The following is a 19,376-nucleotide window of genomic DNA, read 5'->3' as shown; positions in this document are numbered from 1 at the left end:
AAACCCAAGTTCAGAACCCACCAGATAAAATTCATGGGATTTCAAGGGATGATTGGATCTGCTCACTCCCTGACACTAATTTAGAATCATAGAATCATAGAATAGTCAGGGTTGGAAAGGACCTTAAGATCATCCACTTCCAACCCCCCTGCCATGGGCAGGGACACCTCACGCTAAACCAGGTCACCCAAGGCTCTGTCCAACCTGGCCTTGAACACTGCCCGGGATGGAGCATTCACAACTTCCCTGGGCAACCCATTCCAGTGCCTCACCACCCTCACAGTAAAGAACTTCTTCCTTATATCCAATCTAAACTTCCCCTCCTTAAGTTTTAACCCATTACCCCTTGTCCTATCACTACAGTAAATTTGAGAGAAATTCCCTTGATAACAGTACAGGGTTATAGTAGCTGCATCTTCCCTCTCCATTTCCCCTCCACCTGTTTAATCCTGATTTTTGCATCCAAACTCCAAGGTTCCAGTTTTCTTGGCAAGGCGCTAGCAGAGGCTGTGTGAGCCAGCAGCTCCCCTGTTTTCCCCTGTGTCAGGAAGCAGGGGAGCACATCTGCTTGCAGACTCACCTCGCAGGCCAAGGGGGAGTGAAGAAGTGGCCCCATCTGTGCCCAGGTTCCTGTCTGTTGTGCTGATGGTGCTGTGACTTTACCCCGCTTCCCATGCACCCCACCTGTGTGGTGGAGTTAGGAACTTTATCTGCCCTCAGAAGCAGACGTGTTCTGGTCGCTACGTTTTCTATCTGAGGGGGCTTCATATCGATGCTTATCTCCTGAAATCCACTCTTTCCCAAATGGTGTCTCCTCTTTTTCTTTGGAAAAGTGATAGCACAGCACTGCTCAATGAACCGCAGTTAGTGTTTCATGTGAGCGTAAGTATTGCTATAGATTAAGTCTTACTCTCAGAATGTGTTCTGCACTGAACACTTAGCACATTTGAGATGTGTTCAACTAGCAAATGGTATTTGCTACTTTCTTTTCACTTCCTAGTTGGAAAGCTGGAGTTCTCATTAAATTTTAATGTTCTTAAAAGGCTTTTATTAATGAATTACTCAGATTTACAGTCCCTTTCGTGCTGATATTTGGTAACTGAATTGTTCTGCAAGTCCTTTTCTGGTGTTCCTTAAAATACTCCTAAATTCCTCTTTCCCTACCTGCAATAAACTAGAAGTTTTTGTTCCTTGAGGAGCAGAATCCCTCTGACAAGAGTCAACCACTTCATACATAAACCCCAAACCTTTATTCACCGAACAGCTGCATAGATTTTAGCATCACTTTTGTAGTCTCCCTAAGTTAGAAAAACCTCCATCCACTCTGGCATTTTCTGTTATGGTGTAGGCTTCTGGGTGCTCCCTCTGACATGAGGAATTGCTGAGGGTGAGAACAGGTTTATTCCCTACCCCCACCAAAACCAAATTTGGAATACAAAATATGTCATGCTTTTAGTTTAACCTCAACGTTGGCAAGTAACAGGACTGTCAGCTTTCACAGTCAGTAATAACTTATGAGTGGTTATGGGGAAGGAAGGGCTTGCGCCTAAAGCTAAAACAGAAGGGAAAGCAAATGGTGAGTGGACTAGAAACACCAGCTACCCCTGTTCTATTGTTCCAGGCCTGCCCTACAAGTTTGAAGTCCAGCAGATGCTGGAGGAACCACAGTGGGAATTAATATTTGCAAAAACCAGGTGGATAATTGAAAAATACAGATTCTGCCATAGGTAAGTGTCTGCTTCTGTTACAAAGAGCAGCCAGGGTAGGGTTTATGCATGTTTATCACTACTGTGCCAATGCAAATATGTGACTGCTCACTACAGCATTACTGTTTGCTAGCTGTGAGCTGGGCTGCATCAAAAGGAGAGTGAGCAACTGGGTGAGGGAGGGGATTCTCCCCCGTGCAGTCCTGTGTCCACCTCTGGGGCAACAACCCAAGAAGAACATGGAGCTGTTGGAGCGAGTCCAGAGGAGGCCATGAAGGTGCTGCGAGGGCTGGAGCAGCTCTGCTCTGGAGCCAGGCTGAGAGAGCTGGGCTGGGTCAGCCTGGAGAAGAGAAGGCTCCTGAAGGGGAGACCTGAGAGCAGCTCCAGTGCCTGAAGGGGCTGCAGGAAAGCTGGAGAGGGGCTTTGGACAAGGGCCTGTAGGGACAGGCCAAGGGGAATGGCTTTAACCTGCCTGAGGGGAGTCTGAGATGAGCTCTTGTGCAGAAGCTCTTCCCTGTGAGGGTGCTGAGGCGCTGGCACAGGGTGCCCAGAGAAGCTGTGGCTGCCCCATCCCTGGCAGTGTTCAAGGCCAGGTTGGACACAGGGGCTTGGAGCAAGCTGCTCTAGTGGAAGGTGTCCCTGCCTATGGCAGGGATTTGAAACTGGATGAGCTTTAAGGTCTCTTCCAGTCCCAAACAGTTCAGTGATTCTTTATTTCTATGATTTGTTTTTCTTTCAACAGCAGTGTTCCCATGGATAAAATTTTCCACAGAGATTCCGACCTGACTTGTTTGCAGAAAGTAAGTTTCTTCTTTCAGCTTTCCTGATTTTAAATGTTTTTCTTAAATACAACTGTTTGGATTGCCACAAATCTGCAGCTGGAACATAAATCACACAAACAAGACAGAAATAGTGCTGAAAGCAGAAGACATAAACAGAAAACACGTGCACAATAATTACCCACAGCTAATTCTGTCTCTCCTCTCAATATGATTTTGCTTATAAACAGCTTCAGTCTCCAGTTGAGTTAAATGTTAGAATGCTTTGGAATTTAATCCTTGTATAATTGGTTTTATATCACCCATGTGTTCTTGTTTCTGCAGTTTATATTGTACAGTTGAACTCTTCACTAGTGTTAATCCTGGCACAGGTTGCCCAAAGAGGTGGTAAATGCTCCATCCCTGGAAATGTTCAAGGCCAGGTTGGACAGAGTATTGGGTGACATGGCCTAGTTGTGAGGTGTCCCTGCCTATGGCAGGGGGTTGGAATTGGATGATCTTAAGGTCATTTCCAACCCAAACCATTGTATGCTTCTGAGGTGACTGGTGTGAGTCCTAAATAAACAAGTAGAAATCCCTTTGGAATACTTACCAGCTAGAAGGGTTGAAAATAAACTCAGGAAAAATAACCATTTAAAAGAAAATGTTCTGTTCTTTTGACCAGCTTTTGGAGTGCATGAGGAAGACTTTGCGCAAGGTCACAAACTGCCTTATTGCTGAAGAGTTCTTGACTCAGATAGAGAACTTGTTCCTTTCCACATACAAGAGCGAGAAAAAGAGAGATGCCGAAGAAAACGGGAATCAGAGTTCGAATGAACTGCCTGGGTGATGGCTTTAACCAAACCAGCTGATGGAATATTGATTTTATAGCTTTCTTTTCTTCCCTTTCTCCCACTATGTTAACACCTTCAGAATTCCCATCCATTTTAGCTGTAACTGTTACAGAATCCAGTGTCATCCTGCTGTTAAGGTACAAAGATACTTTGAAAGCCTCCTAACGCGTGTGACCTGGCTAGGGAGGAACGCTTCATACTAATACTGTGGCACACAGTGCCACAGGATGGAACTGATTGACAGTGTGATGTCTGGGATGAAGGACATCCTGCCAGGAATAGTGGGCTTCAGGCTTCAAGGAGAGTTTATCCTCTCTCAAGTCAGTTTGGGAATTTTATCTACAGGTACACATCTCGCTTGGGATGAGTTTGCTCCTTAATGCTTTATTCATTGTAAGTTGGAATGAATCCACAACAGAGAAAGTTAACTGAAATGAAGGGTTTGTAGCTCCCTGCTTACAAACTTCCCTGATATCCAGTCTGAAGCATTGCTTGGTTCTAGCTTAATATATCATTGTTTTCTTTTATTTCAACACCCCCTCCCCCCCGACACACATATTGAAGGTCATGTAGCTTCTTGGCATGTTCTTTGCCATCTTGCTTTTGTATTGGGGAGAAAAAGCTGACTTCTCAGTAGCGGTTGTACTTGTTTCCAGTGGAAATGATAACTCCTGTCTTGTTACAGGCTGCAGTCTTTCTGCTCTTCCATTCTGCAGGGAGGTGTTCTGCTGTTCTGCCACATCAGTGTGATTTGTCTGCTTCTAATGGCTGCTGTTTCCTGTGGAAACCAGAGCTCTCGATTGACAGCAAACTGAGTGCAACAAGCAGAAAAGTAGTTGTCTTTTTAAAGAGAAAAGCCCAACAATTTTTATATTCAGAGTCTTCTCTCTAATGTGCAGCTCAGAAGAAAAACACGCTGGTTTGTATCAGTTCTGTGGTTATAATTTCATGCAAGTCCACAGCCAGATGAGTTAGGCAGGTAAGACAGTTGGGGCTGTTCAGCCTGGAGAAGAGAAGCTGTGTGGAGACCTCATAGCAGCCTTCCAATATCTGAAGGGGGCCTATAACAATGCTGGGGAGGGACTCTTCATTAGGGACTGTAGTGATAGGGCAAGGGGTAACGTGTTCAACTTAAACAGGGGAAGTTCAGGTTATATTTAAGTAAGAAGTTTTTTACTGTGAGGGTGGTGAAGCACTGGCACAAGTGTTAAATGCCCCATCCCTGGTGGTGTTCAAGGCCAGGCTGGACAGAGCCTTGGGTGACAGGGTCTAGTGTAAGGCGTCCCTGCCCATGGCAGGGGGTTGGAACTGGAAGATCTTAAGGTCCTTTCCAACCCAGACTGTTCTGTGATTCTACGATTGATCTTGAGTGAGAAGTTTCTTGACTGCAACTTGGAAATGAGTTTCCTGAGCTGTATCACTGTGAATCTTTATAAAATGTGTGCTTTAAACTTAGCTTTTAAGTCATACAACAACTTATGTACAGTTAGTGCTCTTTATGCAGATTTATCTTGGGCAAAATTTATCAGAGAGGTCTAAAATATATTTGAAAAGCAAGACCTTGAGTTTATATCTAGAGGGGTGGCGATGGACTCTGTTCCTATCTTAAAAATATATATGTGTATATATCTAGTTCTACATAACAGAAATGGGATTTTAAGATTTTGTATGTTTGTTTTTAACTTCAGCTTTTCAGTTGTATAAAGACTTCTGAAAAGCTTTACAATTGTAGAGTTGCATCCCAAGGCAGGAGGTCCTGTACAGGCAGTTCAGGTCACACCTCATGAAGTAGGTAAGTGTCTCTCTGTTACTAAGTGGAAGGTGCAGAGCCTGCTCATCTGAAGACTTGAGGCCCTTGGTACTGGGTGGCTCTCCCAAGAGCTGTGGACTTAAAAGCACTTGTGAATGTTCTGTGCTCTCACCTATGCTCAGATATGCTGCTGAGCAGCTCAAGATCCCACCGCTGTACCACACTTACAAGCTTGGTGTATCCATCTACCTAAGGCATGTTGACTCAGACTGCATCTATCCTGACATGCCATCTTTAGGACTTCCAAATGAAACCCATTGCATGGCTTTCTGTGTTTCCAGTTGAACCTGCACTCTTGGTGAGCAAGCATTTCTCCCCTTCTTCATTGTGGAGTGGTCTGCAGTGTAAGGTATTCTCTTGCAGCTTTGCATAGGTTTATTCTCTAGAAAAAATACCCACTGTAAATGTACTACAAGCTGTAATTAGGTCTGGTTTATAGGAAGGGAATTTTGAACCTCCTGTGTAACAGCAATAAGAAGTAATCATGTTCATTCTCCACTTACGGTCTGGTTTAAGCCAGTGCTGGATGTATGTTGATACTTCTCAAGGAGTGATAACAATGTGCTGGCTGCTTCTCTGTTAAATGATTAAAACGAGTTCAAGTAATATGGTTGTGCTAATTTGGTTTAACAGTGATGTTACAAAACAAAAGTTTGGAGTAAAACCTATGTTTGAAGTGGTTTGTCTCTTCAGAAGAGGATGTGGTGCAGTGTTGAGCTGTTGATGCACACATACGGACTCTGGATCATCTTAAGGGTTGGTTAGAAGGGTGGTGTGGGAGGAAATGTACCTGTAGTACCTTCATACTCCATCACTGCCACACGCTGTTACATGTGAACTACAACTACCACACTTGTGATGCTGAGTAGGAAGAAAATAACCAACCTCCTTTTCACAATTCATATTGACTGTGATTAATAACATGAGTCTGAAAGTTGCATTCTTCTATGTTAGTAATATCACCACTGCTGGTACCAAACACACAGATAAAGCATTAAATTGATTTTTGCTATTAACGTTTGAAACTTATTTTGTTTTTTATTGCAAAGCTCACTTCCATTTCTTTGTTCCTCACCCAGCTCTTCCTTCCATGCCAGCTTGGGTTAGCATACCTCCTGAGGACTAAGATGCTTGTTCTTTATGTTGGACCACTCTTGGCCTTGCCACATTGTTGCTCAGGAGATGGTTGATGGTTGGGTAGCAAGTAGAGTGATACAGTTTAAACAGGAAGAGACAACAATGTGAAAAATTCAGAAAGAATCACCAAAAAAACATCCAGATCTTTCAGATATCAATTCCTGCACAAATCCCTCATGGCCTGTGTGAAGGTTTGTGTCCTACTTACCAGCAGTGCCTCACACAGGGACTTGTATTCCAGAGGAGGGGAACGACCAGAATTTAACTTTCAAAGAATATTTTTAAGTTCATTTGAGGAAAAATTAACCAAGCAACCCCGAAACAAACAAAACTAAACACCAAAGTTAACAGTGTTGCCATTGCTGTTATATATTTTTTCCCTTTAAGTTACTTTGCTGTTCCTGAGGGATGGTGTACAAGACTCTACTGAGCAAGGCTATACATGGTTGTATTCCACCTGTGTAATGTCTTCTTGTCTCTCGAGTGTCAGATCTGGTATTTCCTTATTCCAAGCCAGTTAACTATGATCAAGTGGTTCCACAACTTTCATACCACTAGAGGGAGCGTTGCTACAACTCATACAGAAAGGGTTTTCAAGGAAGAGCCACCCTGCTTTTACTAGCTCATGTAAACTTCTGGCTAGTGATCACATTTTATGGGCAGTAGCACTGTACCTTGATACAGGCTTGTTTCTTTCTTCTGTTACAACCCCCCTGTTTAGTCTCCTGCAGAAACTTACCCAGTGGTACTTTGTGGCTGGGATGCCAGGATCAGTATTTTCTACACTCGGAATCCTGGCTGCAGGATCATGAAACTTAGGTAATGGGTTTGTTTTCATGGGCAGCTACAGTGAATTCTGAAGATGATAATCAGATTATCTTCACGGAATCCTGGAATGGTCTGGGTTGGAAGGAACATTAAAGCTCATCCAGTCCCAACCCCCTGCCACAGGCAGGAGCACCTTTGACTCGAGCAGGTTGCTCCAAGCCCCGTTCAAACTGGCCTTGAACACTGCCAGGCATGGGGCATCATCAACCATTTAATCTAAGTATGGTTTAGCTTTATCTCTGCCAGCAGTAGGAGCAAGATTAACTCCTTCCTGCTGGGATAGCAGAGTTTATTCTGCTGGGCATTATGGAACGTATTGTGTAAGGGAAGGAGATGCCACGGAAGTGGAAGCAAGCAGCATGGAGGTGAGCAGCTCACCCCAAACACCAGAGCAGTGGTCTCCAGGGTCCTGCAAATGGAAGGGAATGCACTGCGAGGCCTGCTGAGAAGGTGAGTCAGGATGTGTGCAGAGAGACTTTATCTGGCCCACAGAGCCGGCACATCGAAGTAGCTGGTTGTTAACATCCCAGCCAACATGGTAATAGTGTCTGATACTGGCCAAAGCATTTAATGTCCTAGATAAAAGCATTCAGGTTGTTTAATTGGCAATGTCTTGCTGGTTTACATAGACTTAGTGCCCTATTTTGATGAGATTTAGAATTGTGCTGAGAAATTGTTTCCATGGAAGCAGAGATCACTAAAGAAATAAGGCACACCACAGCTTCTGCAGGATTATTCCTTTTACAGCCTGCTGTTTGAAATAATTAACTCTTGTAGTACCATTACAGCTTAGCATGAATTAAAAGGAATAATATTTTTTAGTGTCATAGAGGCACTATATATATATAGTGTAATAGATGTATATAGGTATTTGGAAAGACTTTTATCTTCATGATATGCATGTTCTTATTTACAGAGGGGGAAATCCACCAGTACAATGAAGTGCACTTGGCAATTAATGCAGCACCATCAGGGAAGCTCAGAACTGTTCCTCTTTGCCCTGTTCTTATCACTGTTCTACAATTTTTACTTGCTGGTGGGTGTGTTGTAAAACTGTCATTGTGCTGCTGCTCACCTTTGAGGGAAGAGCCAATGAATGTGGTTTATAACTAAGGTAATGGCAATGAGAATCTTCCACCAGTGAGACCAGACTGCCTTGTTGTGTAACTGATGGGTTTCCTTCCTTCCATATGCGGCTTTTGACAGCCCCTTTTTCTCTACTTCGTTGGAAGTGTCTGTAAGAAGGGAAAAGCAGTCAGATGACAATATGAGGCTGAGACCAAGTGTGAACACCTGGAAACATCACGCAAGCAAAGTGCTATTCACTAAAACGCCCGGGTTGTGCTCAGCCTCATGGTTCTTTCTAAGCACAGGGGTGGTGCAGCTCTTGACTATATGGAAGCTAACAGTGCTCCATGGAAGCCAGTTTCCAAACCCTCCCCCCGAAGTTTATAACATGAAATGAAAGAGAAGGTGCAAGTATGTGGGTGACAGTTAAATGGATTTTGACTATGAAGGAGGGATGTGAAACTGAAAAAAGGGCAGATTCTGATAGGCAAATGAATGAGGGAAATGGGAAGAGTTACTAAACTCTTACCAAAACATCAAGATGACAATGTGAAATGCCAGCCATTTAATAGTAATAGAAGGTGTCCCAGCCCGTGGCAGGTGGCTGGAACTGGATGAGCTTTAAGGTCCCTTCCAACCCAAACCATTCTAGGATTGTGCCTTTTTCTATTGGGTATTTACATCTGGAGCTCATATATTAAACCTCTACTGGGTTATAAATACACACTGATAGCCAGGGTAACTTCCCCCTCTTCACTCAGATGGAAGCAGTCAGTGCTGCTACTACAGGTAGCCCATCTTGCACTGATCTGAAGCAGTTCAGGCCTTCAGGAACCAGCAGCACACATAGAAGGGGTTGACTGCAGGGCAGTGGGTGAGTTGCAGGTATGGGAGAATGGCATATCCACTGTTCTGTGGTCGTTACTGGTCCCAGAATCAGGATTTATAAAGTGGCTGATAGTGTTTGACAAATCAGATGGATGGGAGGTGCTTAATGCAAACTGGAAAACACCTTTCAGCTGCTGCCAAAACACATGGAAATGGTAACTCACACTTTGTAGATCATTAGGATGCTTGGGAGCTATTGGAGTATACTTGAAAGGCATTACTCAAAGTTCAGATTGAAACATTTCTTTAGAAATGACTAACAATGTTGTAAGGGTAATGCAAGCATGAAAGTCATCACTCCTAGTGGTGCCCTGGGATGAGTATTGCCAAAGAAACACAGGGAGAGAAGTTTTCCGTGCTAGAAGATAAGAATTGTGCTCTGTAAGTCAGAGAGCAGCCATCAGCCTGGCGAACAGTTGTTCCTCTTGAATTGTCAGCTTCTCCTGGCAGCATACATAAAGCTCCAAAAGACTTTATTTCATAAATATATGGAAGTAGAAAGGAGGAAGTCCATAACTGGCAGTAAGCCAGGCAGTGGAATTATACAGAAACTGTGTGATGGAAGAGGCAGGAAAAATGATGATAGGAGTAGAGTAGGATTTCTTCCACAGACAGGAAAAATTCCTCAAACATGCATTTACATAGTCTGTAAGAAGTCTGAAGAAGGAAAAGGGCAAGCTGCTTGTGCTTTAATCCATGTGGGAAGGCAAAGCAAGGTGGGAGCTGTTTCCAGTTGGCTTTTCTCTCTCCCCTGTTGTTTCCTCACTAAGAAGGAAGGATGACAAACATCTGGAGGCAGGTGTTGCATTGCTGCTGCTCCCTGAACCTTGTTGACTTCTCTGGGTACCAGAACAAGAACCTGTTTGGTGGGTCTGATTTGAATCTTGGTAAAGGGAGCAGCACACCAGTGTGTAGAGATGAGCAGACTCAGCAAATGGATTAAAGCTTCAGGTATTGACTGCTGTCATTCAGACAGCATCCAAGCTGTGCATCCATAGCAACCCTGTGCTATGGAGCCTGTTTGGGGTTTTGTTGGGTTTGTTTCTGGTGTACTTCCATCAGCGCAGAACAGCTGTATCTGTGAGACCAACAAGTGGATGGTGTGTGCCCAGCATGGACCTGACAACTGCACCTGCACACTGGTAGGTTCAAATCACAAGTTAGACTGTTCAACACTGACTTCAAGATGCTTGATAATGAAGGCAGAAATGATCCTCTGCAATGAGAAGAACGTCAGGGGCCACCTCCATGGGCTGTTAAGTAATGATGGCATTTACAATACAGTCTGGAAGGACACTGGAATCTTCAAAGCAGGCAGTTCAGTCATACCAACGCTTGCAGGTGCGTGAACAATGCTTGAGTGAGAACTAAAAAGGGTGACGAAAACCTCAGTAGTGGTGAACTGATTAGAACAAACTGGATCTACATTGAGCTGAAGCATGAAACCGGTCCAGTTCCTTTGATGGTCCTGATGTAGTGAATGCCTTGAAACATCTGTTTGAGAGCCGATACAAACTGCACCCCAAATACATCACAGGCGGTAATAACATGCCCCCAGTTATCCAAATCCGCCTGAACCAGCATGAGAAATCCAGGTGTGATGTGAATATAGCTGATGTTTTCTATGACTTTGAAAAAGATATAAAAGATGACTCCATATTTCATTCTAACAGTACATGAACTGTCTGTGTCAATGGAGATGCTCTGGATGTTGAAAAACTACAGATTTACTACATTGATGAAAAGGCCTGAGTTTTGCATGCAGCAGCTGGGTGCTGGCTTTGGTGGTGCGGTGACAGGGGTGGTGCTGGCTGCTGGCATGGGCATCACTGTGCTGGCTCTTCTGAGGTGGCTGAAGACAAGAAAATATGAGAAAGGTGATTAAACAAATGGCTGAAATGGGAGCACTGAGCTTACAGCTCTGAAAAGGAAAGGCAACAACAGGAAGAAAAGAAAAAAGGCACAAAATATAAATAGCAAATAGACTCTGCCAGTGGATGGATTTGAAGAGATCTTTTCCTTTCTACAGGTATTTGTATAGTGATTGCCCTAAATTATTCTACTTTAGCAAGAATGGCTTGTTTAGTGTTGGGTATAAACTAACTTGGGAGGCAGTTACCTAAATATTTTAACTGAGTCCCAGTTGAGAGCCTCAGAAAACTGTTGCAGCTGTCTATGTAACAGAATGCTTACCCTGCTACTGCAGGCTTGATTCAGCTTTCCTCAACACTCTCAGAGTGGTTCTTGGTGTATCTGCTTACTGATACTCAAACACTTGCTGTGGCATAATTGGGTTGTACAGTTGCTTTTCTGTAGTAAAGGCTGTTTTTAAAGTACAGGTTGTGTTTCTTTTAAAGTTGCTGTTGCTGGAGCTTTTTTTTTTTTAATCAACAAAGAATGTCAGAAATATTACTAAATAACCACATCGGGTGGTGATGAGAGACCAGAGGCTTTTAAACAGAGTCATTTGTTAGGAAACATTCCTGCAGTCCCTTCCAGGTGCAGAGATCCCAAGTTTCCAAGTTTGCATTCAGGCAGCACAGTGAGCTATTCCCACTTGTGCTCTTTAATAGGTGTCTGACACTCCTAGTCAGCAAAGATCCCTTGATCCCAGTGCAAGTGTAAGTTAACCTTGGTGTTCTGCCCAAACTCCAGCTCTGGTAATAGCTTTCTGTCTCCCTAAATTCCCCTTGCAGTTTTAATGGGAGGAGATAAGTTTTCAGTGTTGTACAGCTTCACAGAAATACTCCACAATGCTTCAGGGCAAGCTGAAAAAGAGCTTTATTCTACTAGAGCTGCAGGGGGAATTTAAAGAGCAGAGTGTAATTACTGAAGTTGGAACTTGGCCAAGACACTAGAACTGGACTTCTTTGCTACCTCCTCATCTGCTGCATTCCATGTTTGGAAGGTCATGTCCACCGTGAAGGACACTTGAAAGAAAGTAGTTGTGAAATGTTGAAATAGCGGCAGTTACATTCTCCATACTGCATATGGATGTCAGAAGTCCCATCACTCTAATCTGGTAATGTTGAGATGAGACTGCTACACCAAGGCACTGCAGCAGGAGCAGCTCCTTTGTTCTGCTCATTAGTTTCTACATTACTAGCTTGTAATTCTACTAACAGTGAGTAATGTGCTACTTCCAGGGCAAACTGTTAAATATGCATCTCTGATTCTACTGAAGGAACAGGATAGCAGAAAAAGTGAAGGTGCTTTGATTCTTTTTCTGCCTTCATTCAGATAGAAGAGGAAGAGACTTGTTTGGGGGTGTTTCATTTTTTTGGCTCAATATACATCATTTTCCTTTAAGCTAATCCTTGTTAGCTTACCTGCTGGAGAAATCTGACCTTTGAATACATAAAACGCAGCAGATGCAAACCTAAAATAAGTTTTTTATGCAACTGCATCAGTGTTCCCAAAGTTTTGGAGCAGGATCTGCCATTTATTGTGTGCCTTATGGCACCCCATTCAAACTGGTTGGTTTTCAGTCAAGTATATACATTAGTAGTGACAGAAGACAAAGTAAGAATTTAGTATCTAGGCTGGATTTTCCCAAGTCATAGGAAAAATCAGAACTTAGGCTAACTCCATACAAATCTCCAATCAGGCTTTTACAAACTGATTAAAACTCCGGAGCTGAGTAGCCCTTAGTGATGAAGAAATGTAGGATGAGAGTATAAATTTTACAAGTATGTAACTTATGAGAGGTTGGTGCTGTCTCTCCATCAGAGATTACGAGATGTGCAGTCTTCTCTGGGGATCTACTGTGGCTTTCGACTCTTAAAATCACTGCATTCTTCTCATTTCTGTCATAAGAAAAAAAAAGTGGAGGTGAATGATGAGATTTCATATTAAAATGGAACACATTTAATTCTGATTGGGAGAAGCAAAAGTGTCTAGCTGAAAAAATCTGAGCAGGTAACAGCTTCAGCAGCTTTCTTTGGCTCCTGGCTTTTCTTTTCAGAGGCCGAGATTGAGAAAAGAGGCTGTTGTGGTGCCATTCATATTTTTATTAATCATTAAAGGATTAATAAATGGAAACCACATGTTGTGGTCAGTTATTTCCTTGCTAATCACCAAGCACCAGTAGAGCGCATGCTGCTAGGGGATGGGGAATGCACGAGGGTTATTTAATAGGAGTGATAAGGTGTGTGTCTGCAATTAATCACCAGAATGGGAAGATTAATTGTAGTGCAGAGCTCAAAGAACCTCTCTTTGGACTAGATCATTTACTTGAATAAAGCTACTGTAGGCTTTGGACTTGAATAAACTAAACATACCCATTGCTCCTGCTAAGTGCTCATTTCTCTCCTGCTGCTCCAGTCATATGGCCTCTCAGGCTATATATTAATGTCTTTGTTGCACATGGTAAGTCAGGTATTTCACTGGAACACTTCATGATGTTGAGCTTGTTTGACTTCCTATCTACTGCTGATGTTTCTCCACTGAAAAGGAGAAAATTAAATAGCTTTATATTTAACAAAAATTAAATGCTTTTTATTATTCATTCTAAAGTAGAAATTTCTAACTGGAATCCCTAGTTAGCCTTTCCTGGTTTAATAGTGTGTTTGTTGTATTTAAGTTCTATATTCTTTGCACTGGGTTCTGTGGGTACAGGCAGCATGGTGATAGTAATGGTGGGTTTATGTTCTCAGTGGCACTGGCTGCCAGCTTTCAATCGGTGCCTGGAACAATGTGATTAACATCAATCTGGTATCAGCTTCTGTGGCTCAGGCATAAATGTATTCAGGGGGTTGTTTTGCTTTGGAATGCTATTTGAATACTCTGTAGGTGTAAATACATCCATATTTATTCATCTATGTAGATAGAGAAATAAATGCATAGCTGATAGGAAAGAGTGCTCTGTGCCATTGCCTACCTGGATTGTGTAACAGAGGGTTATGCTTGCTTTAACGAAGATCAAGCTGTCTGTTGCCTAAATTATGCTCTGCAATTCCAGCTGGTGAAGGGCTGCCTTAAAAAGCTCAAAATATCCATTGTCTCTGCTACAACTCCGAAGAGGATAGTGCTTCCCTTTCATTCAGGGCTACTGCCTTTGTGCAACCACACAAAGTGAGTTTTGGCCTTTGCTTTTAACTTTTAGTTAAAGCTTAAGTAACCACTCAAGATCTGAGGACAGTGCCAGGAGCAATGCCAGCACTACAGCAAGGAAATGAAAGATAACAATTCATAGAAGGATGAAAACCCTCTTAAACTCTGTTCCCTTTGTTCCCCCTGGTAAAATCCATGCCTGCTTATATATGCAAGTATGCATTCTGGAATGCATTGACACAAAATCCCTGGTAATGACTGGTGTGTGTGTGCACCTATACTTAAAGACACATGCATCACTGTTTGTTAGAGCAGGCAAGCCCCAGGGAAAGCTTTTTTGGGCAGCAAATCCTACTCCCCACTTAGCAAGCCTGCAGCCTGCTCTAGCTCTTATCAGTAGTAACTAGCCTAAACCTGCTGCCTTTTTGGAACAACAGGGAATCCTCTTCTTGTCCCATCTTCCCCTGATTAAGAATAATCTGTTTATGGGTGTTTAGGCTGGGATTACGGCCAGATTAGGGTAATGATGTGAAACAAAATGCTTACTACAAAAATACACCCAACCCCTCTCCTGTTTAGACAGTAAAACACCAGCATATCTATAAACTTAAGCACTTAATGACAAGAGATAAGATCCCCCCCCAGTAGTCTTTAAAATGTTTAAACCTTTCGGAATCACCTTAGAAAAAATCAAACCAATTTCTGTTGCTTGACTATCGAATCCACTTCCTCACAGAATAGTTAAAGAGGAAACAAATTGTCCCTTCCTCCAATTCTCCTTAATTGGAGCAGTTAATGCTATTAAACAGACAGGTATAATTATCTTTTCCAAAGCTTTGCCTCAGGCTTTTAAGTACCGCAATTACCTCTCCTTTTTTTTTTTTTTTTTAATGCTAAAATTAATCTTAAATCATTACAGTTGCTATCAGAGCAGGAAAAATCAACTTCCAGAACTTTGACAATTCTTATTCAGCACTTCTAACAAATTTCCTTACACCAGGATTTAGCTAGTTAAAATTTCACACATACCAGGCAGCCTGACAAGATTCACATCTCATTTCCATGAGGATCCCTGCTCCCTGAGGGATAACACTCTTACAGTCCTACTCCAGCAGAAATCAAGTGCCACAGAAACAATTAGGGAGATGTGGTATTCTCTAAATGAAAGACTGAATGAGAATGCATTTCTGATTTTCCACTGGGATTTGCACAGGTGGGATCCACAGGACATATGGTGGCACATAAATTCAACCTTTTTCAACTTTTCCAGCTATTCTTCATTTTAAATAAGTAAGCATCCTTGTAAGGCTTGAAATGAGAAATCTCAGCATTTCTGCTAGTCTGGCTGCACCCAGGAAAGCTAAGTGGAGCAAGTAGAAAGTAACTGGATGCGGCTGTGTTACACACACATTTGTGTGCAGACACGCTCATTTTTTTGCATAGGTCTGCTAAGTTTTCCTTTTTTCTTCTTATCTTCATGTGCTCTTTTCTGTTGTTGGAAATGACTTTGTTTCAATCCTGCTGAAGGACTTAAGTAAAATGTCTTGGGTATATAGAAAGTTAATGAATGCTTCCTTTTTTCAGTCTCTACAAATAAATCTTGCATTTTAGATATCTAGTAGAAGAATTCTGTGCTACTTACTATCTTCACTGATGTTTTTATGCAGTCAGCTGCTTTAAAAACAGTTTATAGAATCACAGAATGGTTGGAAGGGACCTTTAAAGCTTACCCAGTTCCAACCGCCTGCCATAGGCAGGGACACCTTCCACTAGATCAGGTTGCTTCAAGCCCCATCCAACCTGGCCTTGAACACTTTCAAACACAGTTTACAGATTATGTGCAAGGATTAGAAGAACAAAAGTTATAGTGATAGATTCTCAGAATTTCTGTCACTTTCGCAACTACTAAGCATCCAAGTTGCCCTCTAAAGCACAATGTCTGACAGATCTGGCAAGATGAAAGCGATATGTAATGGTAGAGCTCATTTTCGTTAATTCTTAAAGCCCTCAAAATCAGAAGTTCCTAAAATGTAGTCTGAATGTTTGTATATGTGTTTCCTTAATCTTGTCTACATTTCTCTTGCTCCAAAGAAGAAAACGGGTGACACACTCAACTCTGGTTGATTGGCATCCTGGGCCAGCAAGGTACTCAGCATGTTAAGACTGGCATCAAGAATCACTGGCAAGTGATTCTTGGGAATGCCAGGGCTCAATAAATGGTACCAACAAGCTAAATATCTAGGATATCAATTCCTTAGTGGGAAGAGCTCCAATAGACTTTTGTGGCTTTTACTGAGAGTCTTTCATTAAAATATTGTAACATAGCAAGAGAAGAAAAGACTTCTTACTTACAAGCTCACACATGTTTTGGAAAGAAAAGACTGTATTGAATTTCAGAACAACTTTTAGAGGAACGGTTTTGCAGTGAACTTCTGTTTGGTTAAGTAATTTCATCTTCTGGATTTTAAATCTACTTTTACATCAACAACAGATAAAAAGCAGAAATAGTTATTACCTATCGAATTCTTAAGTAGCATCTACTGACTGATATGTCAGTGGGGCAAGGGAAGGCAAGGGTCAGCTAGAACCCAATACAATACACTCAGTGGATCAAGGCAGGATATTCTAGTGAAAAACATTTGGAAAAATCTTGATATTTATGAAAAGCACTGAATAGTCTTTTAAGTGAATGTGAACTCCTGAGATTTCAACTGGCCAAACAGGCTGAGTGGCATTACATAGCAAGCATTGTTCCTGCCAAGATTTTAGCCCGACACTAATAAGCAGAAGTGAATTACACTGAAACCTGAATGACAAAACCGTTAATTAATATTTAATTTTAGCTTAGAATTATAGAAAAGCAAATATTATTTTATAATAAGTTTTTTCATTAAAAAAGCTAAAGACTGTACATTTTAACTGACTTTTGAACTGTGATGATCAAAACACATAGCAGAGAGGTTTTATTACCAAACTGTTTCCACCTGAATATACAGATATTTTTAATATTTACACTTACACTGATCTTCATTACTTCTACTGGATATGACATTTGCTTATGTGAATAATTTCATACATATACAAAATCTCGTTCAGTTCAGTGCAACTACTTACATAGAGAGATACACAAATACTCATGGACGCACCTATACAGGAGAATTCTGCCTGTTAAGCAGAATTAACAGCAGGTGTTAAATGGTTAATTGCACTAAGGACTACTGCATAGTGTGTTTGTACAGTGTATGCGGAGAGCAAAAGCTTTGATAAGCTCATACCTAGTCAGTCAGGGGGGTTTGATGTTAAGTGGTTTCCTCCACAGCAACTTGAAGCAAGGATTTGGGGACAGGTGATGATAAATGACTCTGTGAGCTCCATCCTACCACGCAGGGAGTTCAGAGGCATTTCATATGCATTTCATCTTTGGGGAGAAAAAAAAAAAAAAAGACAGCTGTGAAAATACTTCATGATCTGAACTCACTCTACAGATCAGTTTTTCAGCAATGAGATTCAGTGCCATGCTGAGGTTCATCAGAAAACCTATACATCACTTAGGACCTCTAAGTAGGTCCTATGCAGTCTCAAGGCATGAAGGCTGCCTTTTGGTGTTCTTCAGAAATGTGAATTAGCCTTTTAAGAGATGAGGCTCACAAGCAAAATCTCAGCAACAAAACAAGTCTTAACCTATCTCTCTAAAGCATAGAATTTTATCCCTTATTTCCTCAGAAATAAATGGTTATATGCACATAGATTCATTAAAATTCAAGAGGAACCATGGTATAAATGACTAGCTAGAATGGGGTTTTTTTCACTGCATGTCTATTTCGAGAAAAACACCACTTTAGAACTCTCTGATTGCTCAACTGTTTACCTGATTTTCATATAGATATTTAGTGTTGGTATCTGATAGAGAGATCCTGTATTTACCTGTGCTGTATCTGCTGCTTGTTTGCTTTGAAGTTTTAATTGTAAGTGCTGATACTTGGGGAGACTTCAGAAGTGCAGAATATGGAACACAACTCTTAGCCCCATCCTTGCACAGTCAAAACATCCACTGAGTTAACAGGAATTTAGACGAGTCTGGAATGCAGAAATAGCTCCTATACCCTCTAGGCAGACAGTTAAATAATGCAATTGGAGAAACAAATAACAAAAAGAAATATGCAAAGAAAAAACATTTTCAGCAGACTTGAAATAAAGTGGAGACTCTGTAAGGGGGAAGAAGGACATTTGCTCCATGGAACAAAATGGTAGAAAGCCTTCATGCTTGGCTTAGGAATGGAGAATTCTAGATAATAAAGAACAAGAAAAGCAAGCAAATACCAAGTCTAAGAAATAAGGATAGGAAGCATCAGGAGACATTCATGAGAGCTCCCATCTCCTTTCTTCATTTCTTGGCAGCTGGGACGTACACAAGCCTTAGGTTAGACAAAGTGCTTTGCGGCTGCTACAGCTCAGCTGTTTTTGTGACTGGAGCTGACAGTCACACAAATTAATGCTGTGCTAATCTCTGACAGATTTTACTCTTCATGCCTCTGAGGATAAGGGAGGCTGGGCAGGTCTTAAAGGAATTTTGTCTTGAGAAAACAGACTTTCTACCTGTCAGTACATTAAGTTTCTTCTTGGCCTGTACTCCCAAGATCTGGTCACTACATATACATAGGGCCTCTAATCAAAAAGGGGTGGACTTAGAAGTATATCAGCAAACACAAAATATTTGACTGTGTTCACACACGCTGCTGAAGGCAAAGATCTGCGTTTCTTTACCTTTTGCAATGAGAGGCACTTTTACATGCAAAGCCTCAGGGTTTGGATGAAGCTTAGGCTGTCCTGTCATTACCAAACTTTCAGTCAGCAAATAAGCTGTTTTTCACCTCCCACTATTTAAGATGTACTTCTGTCAGCTAGCTGAGCAGGCCACACTTACCGACGAAGTTAGCAGCAGGTTTGGGAAGAGCCAAACATCATCTCCTCAGGTACCACTGTAGAGCTGTCTGCTCCCTCCCACAGGGGTGTCACCAACCCTCTCTGGTAGCTGGAAGCACTGCAGCACTCCAAAACCAGCAGCAAGCAGCTGTCTACAAGGATGCCAGAGAGGGGCTTTTCATCAGAGGCTGTGGTGAAAGGACATGGGGCAATGGGTTGAAACAGGGAAGATCTAGGTTGGATATAAGGCAGAAGTTCTTCCCTGTGAGGGTGCTGAGGCGCTGGCACAGGGTGCCCAGAGAAGCTATGGCTGCCCCATCTCTGGCAGTGTTCAAGGCCAGGTTGGACATAG

The 19,376-nt window shown here is 42.1% G+C and overlaps 2 protein-coding genes and 2 long non-coding RNA genes across 7 annotated transcripts in view; 3 read left to right on the top strand and 1 right to left on the bottom strand.

Moving 5' to 3' along the window:
• The window catches only part of LOC130599114 (uncharacterized), a 178,059-nt gene extending 171,917 nt beyond the window's left edge, over positions 1-6,142 (top strand). The window contains exon 2 of the long non-coding RNA XR_008972159.1: positions 4,642-6,142. This is a non-coding gene — a long non-coding RNA (uncharacterized LOC130599114). The remainder of the gene's footprint in view (positions 1-4,641) is intronic.
• MYSM1 (Myb like, SWIRM and MPN domains 1) overlaps positions 1-19,376 on the top strand; it is a 219,799-nt gene that overhangs the window by 13,804 nt on the left and 186,619 nt on the right. For 3 of the 4 annotated variants that reach the window (XM_057409270.1, XM_057409271.1, XM_057409268.1), the window contains 4 exons: positions 1,622-1,727; positions 2,449-2,506; positions 3,150-3,663; positions 4,035-4,297. In XM_057409270.1, coding sequence (XP_057265253.1) covers positions 1,622-1,727; positions 2,449-2,506; positions 3,150-3,314 — 329 coding nt within the window. In that variant the 3' untranslated portion in view covers positions 3,315-3,663; positions 4,035-4,297. The remainder of the gene's footprint in view (positions 1-1,621; positions 1,728-2,448; positions 2,507-3,149; positions 3,664-4,034; positions 4,298-19,376) is intronic. The other variant, XM_057409269.1, reaches the window with a different exon arrangement.
• Positions 10,057-10,993, top strand: TACSTD2 (tumor associated calcium signal transducer 2). Its single transcript, XM_057409316.1, is given in 4 exon segments — positions 10,057-10,357; positions 10,360-10,491; positions 10,494-10,794; positions 10,796-10,993. Coding segments are annotated over 4 exon segments (870 nt in total). The 5' UTR covers positions 10,057-10,059; the 3' UTR covers positions 10,935-10,993.
• On the bottom strand, positions 11,815-13,697 carry LOC130599112 (uncharacterized). Its single transcript, XR_008972157.1, has 2 exons — positions 13,330-13,697; positions 11,815-12,855 (listed from the first exon to the last, which is right to left on the bottom strand). It is a non-coding gene; the product is annotated as an uncharacterized LOC130599112 (long non-coding RNA).

Source organism: Pezoporus wallicus, unplaced genomic scaffold, assembly GCF_028554395.1.
Source record: "Pezoporus wallicus isolate ANWC-B61680 ecotype Strahan unplaced genomic scaffold, APGP_CSIRO_Pwel_v1 contig_8108, whole genome shotgun sequence".
Classification (NCBI taxonomy): domain Eukaryota; kingdom Metazoa; phylum Chordata; class Aves; order Psittaciformes; family Psittacidae; genus Pezoporus; species Pezoporus wallicus.
Note: the sequence above shows the minus strand (reverse complement) of the source record. Positions and strands in the feature narration are given on the sequence as shown.